Genomic DNA, 6,932 nt, shown 5'->3' on the forward strand with positions numbered 1-6,932 from the left:
ACTATCCTGTCATAATAAGTACTATTATTTGTATATAAACTGTGTTCACACTGTTGTAAATAATTCTGTATTTATTGTAATAGGCCTATACTTTGTAATAAAGTCTCTCCTATTCTATTTAACTGATTTTAAATGTAACTGATGTATGTGATAAACTTCGGGAACCACATAACTATCATCATATCGTTGTCGTGAGGTTTCACTAATGTTTCCTCAATCTAGGAGGAAAAATGATGTGTATCGTGGGCACCATCTAGTAGATTACTGTATCTAGCGTAGCCGTGAGATTCAACTCATGCGGCAAGTGTGTGATACCATGGGACCATCTCCCACCCTGTTTTATCATGAGGATCTTTTCTAAGGGTTGGTGTATCATCTTGGCGTTACTGTGAGATGAACTGATGCGGAAAATGTGAGATGAACTGATGCCATCAGAAGAGATGCTGTATCATGTTGGTTTTGCCGTGAGATGAACTGATGCGGAAAGTGTGAGATACGAGAGCCATCAGGTGAGATGCAGTATCATCTTGGCGTTGCCGTGAGATTAAACTGATGCGGCATGTGTGTGATACTATGGCGACCATCTAGGAGAGATGCAGTATCATCTTGGTGTTGCAGTGAGATTAAACTGATGCGGCATGTGTGTGATACCATTGCGACCATCTAGGCTGGGATTGGTTCCAACAGACTCTATTGTAAACTTCTGCAATATCGATGTGAAAAATAAGAAAATTTCCATTTTCGCTAGATGCTCCCCTAAACAATTTCTGCGACCTAAAATCAAAAATCAAAATCGTTGTTTACTGTTGAAATTTATTTAGATTTGAATACAAGCTTCTGCGTACAGAAATAAATAGTAATCATAATGTTGTTTAAATGTCTCAACAGAGACAGTCACGTGACTCACGTCGCGTACATAACTCGATGTACCTGTGATCATCTCGATTTTACAAAACTTTTGAGTCGTATAGTATTAAAATTTCGCGAAAAGGTATAGATTTTATCTTATTAAGGCCTAATTATTTCGTGTGAATATATATATATATATATATATATATATATATATTGTATCTTAGTTTCGAAGTCGTTAAATTTCTAGAAAGTGCGCGACTATCCTCTTCTACCAATGTCTGCTGTATTTGTCGGTCACGTGTTTGTACACTTCTCAAATTAGTTACTTATTTTGTTATTGTTTATTAGACGTGACCAAATTGTATTAACAATTTAATTTCTGTTTTCTTCAAAATGTGCGAAAGATGTTGTACCTTGGGCCATGAACTAACAGGTGTCGAGAGAAGATGTTTTGTAGAAAACGAACATGTTAAATGGGACTACAGTATTATGTAAGCGGAGTGCGTCTTCTAGGGGTTGTAAGTTCAGGGAGCAGACGGTATAATTTGTGCGGTAAACCTAACAATCTGGAGTTTCGCTTTATACGTAAACCTACAGATCTTCAAAAACAACTGTATCATCTGTCGATGTGTATATGTAACGCAATGACGTAAGTGCAATACAGGCGAGTGACCAATGACAAAGAGAGGTTCGAATAATCCGTCACTTGTGATTGGTCAAAATACTTGCGTTGCGTTTACGTCATTGCGTTGCGTACCAATGGGAACTAAGCTTTAGGCTTACATACTTACCGGCTGAATATGGCATAAATGCTTCTGACGTCACTGTACTATTATCGTTGGGATCCAAAAACCGTTCTGGTCTGAACGTGTGTGGTTCGGACCACTCGTCTTCGTCCATGTGAACAGAGTACAAATTTCCAAAGATTGTTGTTCCTTTCGGAAGGTTATATCCACACAAATCAATATCCTCGACCGTTTCATGCGGTATGACCATCGGGATGACATTGCACATGCGCAGAATCTCTTTAATGACTGCCTGCGTGTATGGCAGCTCTTTCCTGTCACTCATGGTAACGTTCTTTTCTCTGCCAACAACTTTATCCAGTTCATCCTGAACCTTCTTCTGGACGTCTGGGAAAACCAGCATGTATACTAAACTCCACATGATTGCCGCGATGACGGTTTCTGTGCCACCAAAGAACAGATCAATAACAATGTACTTAAGGTCGTCGATGTTGTAAGATGTCTTATGAACGTCTTCTTCGATTGCTCCATTCTTTTTTGGTTGTTGATATTTTTCGTTTGCCGTGATAAATAAATCTATAAAATCTCTTGGTTCGTCTGCATTGTAAGTCGCCTGATGCGATTCGATACGCTCTTCTACAAACCGCATGATAAACGTGTAGGTTTCTTCTACTGCAGTATTCGCCTTCATTGGCAAATACCAGAGAAACGGCAAAAAGTTCGTCGCACTTTTACTGTCTATATTTTGAAAGAAAATCCCAACGTAGTGTATTAACTTCTGAAACTGCTGGTCGTCGTATTCGAATCGTTCTCCAAAGCATATTGAACAGATGACGTTACTGACCATTCGTTGGACATTGTGACGGAGGTCAACTGATTGGCTGTCCGTCTTGTGCAGATCTTGAATGAAGTACGACACCTCTTGCGTTACTTTGGCTTCCATCTTTGAATGGCGGTCTCCGAATGTGCGCAGAATGTTAGAGGAGAATTTACGGATTTCCCGCCAATGAGTTGTCGGCTGATGATTTGCAATACCTATAAAAGTGAAATGAAAGAGAAATTTTTATATACAGTAGTTGCCCCTGTTTTGATTATTGTACTGTTAAACTTGGTTCTCAGTAGGACGCAACGCAAGGAAGTAACGCAACGAAAAGTGATTTTACCAATCTCAAGGGATGGATTATTCGAACAGTCGCGTGTGATTGGTCAACTCACTTGCGTTGCGCCTACGTCCTTGCGTTACGTCCTTGTGGGAACCAAGCCTTAGAACCCCTTCGAGACCCAACAAAGCGTCCCATTAATGGCGGTTGACTGAAAAGTGCCCCTTAATAGATGTGTCATCTGAATAGGGACTTATTGCGGTGATCATGAACAATTGAATTGTTAGTAGTATGCATATTAGATTTTTAATCACATTATTATCATGACATGAACAAATTTGAGGCGCGTACAAAAATGGATAGTACAACCGTTTTTATACGCGCGAAAAATTATGCGCGTACAAAAACAATAAATTATTGTAGTCGTTAATTAAACATTTTTAGAAAAAAAATCATTAAAGCAAGTAGGGCCTACTGTTCTGTTCATTTATCACAAACGTTTGCCAAATTTTAATAGTCCCTGAGAATACTATTGGGTGATTGATAACCACCCCTCTACAAACAACTAATTAATCTTGGTCTTGAGACAAGGTTAATGTGCACGGCGGCCGTCTACATCAAGGTCATCAACGGTGCGCCAAACTAACATAGTCAAGGTGAACATAAATACGCGATGACGTCAATCAATAAACAGACGATATAGGATGAGTGATAAAATGTAGTTTAGACTATTTTATGTTGCTCATTTTTCCATCGTCATGTTTGCTTATCTCGACAGCATGCATGATAAATTTCATTCGGTAACCTTGATAAACGGTACAAAATGTTTAACAATTCTTTTTTTAATGTAAATAATCAGAGAGGAGAATAATGCGGACTGAGAGGGCGATCTGTCATCTACAGGCGCAGACTAATCGGTTTAGGGTTATTGTAAAAAAATGAATTCCCGCCTTTTCTTCTTCCTTTGGTCTATAGTTTTTGGTGCAACGGTTGGACGTGGTTCTATGCGTTTTGTTAATCGAGTGTTGTTTTTTTAAGAATCTGCCCATAGTACACGTCTATATGCCTTGTATAGTGTCCCTTTCACGTGACAGCAGTATAAACACACTCGAATACATCCCTAGTAATTTTCTGAATCAATTCGCCAAAACCTAACGCGCCAATATAGAATTGACACCGAGAAAAATCCGTACTAATAGGAATCTTGGCCCCCGCAGAGGTCTGGTTACAATGTAAACTAAATATGTTATTTTTATATAATTTATGATGATAAAAGTACTCACCTCGACCGCCGTTCAGTTTACTTAGCATCCAGTGTGGACGTCCTGCAAACTGGCGCCCCTTCTTCACAAACGCTTCCCGGATAACCGTACATCCATTCAGTACGACCACAATTCGCGAACCCATCTTCACGCTGTAGATAGGACCATATTGCTTGACCAGCTTTGTAAACGTCTTGTACGGTTTGAGACCAAGAAATGGGAGGTAGCCGACCACTGGTAAACCAGTCGGTCCTGGTGGCAACCCTGTATGCAGTCGTGAGCTGACGTAGTGCCATGTGAAGAGGAGTAACACGACTGGGAGGAAGAGAGTCAAAGTGAGATTGCTAAGATGTATATCCATAATTGGCGTATTTATAAATAATAAAGCAACAGTTTGTGTTATATAAGTCAGTACTGGTCTTAATTGATGTCGCTCGCGATTTTTGATAAAGCTCTGAGCTGGTTTGATGGGAGTGCTTGTCTGATTTCAGTCGCTCGAATTTAGATAGAGGTCTGGTCCGAGTATATGGTCCTACTCCAACGACTTTGCCGATTGCTATTAGCGTGGTAATTAGTTTGTTCAGTGCAATGTACTTCTAGAGAGCGACCGATCTTATGTCTCTCCAACTGGGTTGATGGCGGTAACAACGTCACGGCTGATATCCAATATACGAGAAAAGTCACGACACACACTGTCAAAATTTTAAACAATGTAAACCGCGTATTTTTTGTCGATAGTATAACCCGTAAGGTTAGCACGTCGTCGTTTCCTATTGAGGTCCTCACTGTGACGATTTCGTGAAGAGGTCATGTATACGCAGCGCTAGGGTCGCCTCACGACCCGTAGGATAGGTGTGAAGGCTTGCCGCTGATATGGCATAGTTTGGCCTCAACAGATGTGTTTGCATCACGATCCATATGTGTCATAGAACATTGCATAATGATTATATAATATTAAGCGGGTGTGGATTGGCAGTTGGCTTAGTAACATCCAACCAATGCGTGTCGTCCGAAGTTAAGCCTTGTCGCTGATTGGTGCATTAATGCACCGCCCATTTCTGAATTCTAAAGTTAAAGGTTTTTAATTGTTTTTTATCACACTTCGAAAAGCGGAAGCGTAGGGTACCACGGAAAATGTATTGCTATTTTAGTCCACGGTATTAGAGGTATTTCAGCAGTATAATCGTAACATCATTAAAATAACTGTTCGTATAAGAAGGGTCGACGTTCGTACGTGTCCTCAATTATAAAGCTTGGTTCCCACTAGAAAGCAACGCAATGACGTAAGCCGCAACGCAAGCGAAATGTCCAATCCTAGCGATGAATTATTCGCTTCCGTTGCGGCTTGGTTCTTGCGTTGCGTTCTAGTGGGAACCAAGTTTAATTGTGTATAAGTTTCTAGCAGCATCCCTAAAATTAAATACACTATAAGCAGACTGATTACAGAGTAACTAAAGCTTTGTCTACACTATCAAACTTTATGGGACAACAAAATGTGATGATGTGCCCATACATAGATATGATGATTTCATATCACTACCATATTTGGGAATTATTATCAGTATCATATTTGGGCACATTTTTTCGTCAAACTAGTTTGATAGTGTAGATAGAGCTTTACCGAATAGAACATATAGTTTATAGTATATTTTTAACTTTGACACCGAAAGTATAGATTATACACCACGTTCTCAAAGCTTCCTTCCCCGCCGGCCATTCGACAGGTGCGCAGAGACCTATTGTACTCCATTTTAAACCAAATTCTCGTTGGCCCAACTAACTTTTCTGTGAAAACCATTTTCTTCATATTTTTTAATCTAGCAAACACACAAGGTACGAAATGCGACAGTTTCTAGGATAAAAACATGTTAATCCCTCACACCTCTGATTACATAATAATCAAACTGTCTTCGCTTGAATGATCACAGATGTGTGATATCGCTTCACATCTGCTACGAGTAGTGTCGTCACAGGTGCGCAGTGACGCGCGCAATATCGATTATTGATCAAAAACAGGAAACAAATGTGTGAATTTACCAATATATGTTATTGATTAGGTAAAGTAAACAACATAACTCATCACAAGATAAAATAAAAACACCCTTGTTTTTTTTTATTTCAAAAGTCAATTGATTTAATAAGAAACGATAAGAGGAATGTAGTGTGTGAACATGCCATTAGTAGGAGAAGGAAGACTTACTAAAAGTGTGTTTCACGCTTGGACGCAACTTACAACGACGTAGGTGCAACGCAAATGAGTTGACCAATCACAAACGATCCATCGTGCCGTGATTGGTCAAACTTGCGATGCGCTTACGTGAGAGAGAACGGCAAGCTTTACGTTGTTTCTGTCGAGTACTCTACTCAGACTAGTTTTCAATTATTTGGTAGCGCCCTCTATCTCGTCACATAAAAATGTTTCAGACAGTCGTAGTGTACAAACAGGTATATAACATTTTACCGAGGAAAGACAAAATTCCAATTCAAGTTGTTCTGCTAGATGTTCACACATCTTTCTACAATAACGTAAGCTTTGATGGCGTAAGCTATAGTATTAATAATTAGTAAATCCAAAGTTAATTATTGAAGAATGAATGAATTAATTGGATGGGTTCAGATAGGTCAGTAACATGCCTTAGTTATTGTAATAAGTAGTCTACCAAGTATAGAATAAACGCAGTATATTTACTATAGCATTATATTACAGGGTAAATAAAAGGTAAATAAGATTATTTAATCAATCCCCTCCCAAAATTAGGGACCACATAGTTTTGAGTGATTTCGCCCTCTATGTCAATCTTATTAGTTATTAGCCTGATTTTACAGTCTGACTTTTGGATAACCTGAATATTAGTATTATATTAGGCCTATACATTATATTTGTTTATCTTCCAAAACTACTATCGTATTACTAATACTAACTACTGTACCGTACTCTCTATTTAGAAGGGAAAACAAAAGGTGCCACCATG

The 6,932-nt window shown here is 39.0% G+C and overlaps 1 protein-coding gene across 1 annotated transcript; it reads right to left on the bottom strand.

The window, feature by feature from the left end:
* Nucleotides 1–75: 75 nt before the first annotated feature.
* Nucleotides 76–4,863, bottom strand: LOC140060104 (cytochrome P450 2J4-like). Its single transcript, XM_072106176.1, has 3 exons — nucleotides 3,982–4,863; nucleotides 1,644–2,633; nucleotides 76–774 (listed from the first exon to the last, which is right to left on the bottom strand). Exons 1-3 carry the CDS (start codon nucleotides 4,319–4,321, stop codon nucleotides 602–604), a joined length of 1,503 nt encoding a protein of 500 aa, XP_071962277.1. The 5' UTR covers nucleotides 4,322–4,863; the 3' UTR covers nucleotides 76–601.
* Between the last annotated feature and the right edge of the window lie 2,069 nt (nucleotides 4,864–6,932).

This window comes from Antedon mediterranea, chromosome 10 (genome assembly GCF_964355755.1).
Source record: "Antedon mediterranea chromosome 10, ecAntMedi1.1, whole genome shotgun sequence".
Classification (NCBI taxonomy): domain Eukaryota; kingdom Metazoa; phylum Echinodermata; class Crinoidea; order Comatulida; family Antedonidae; genus Antedon; species Antedon mediterranea.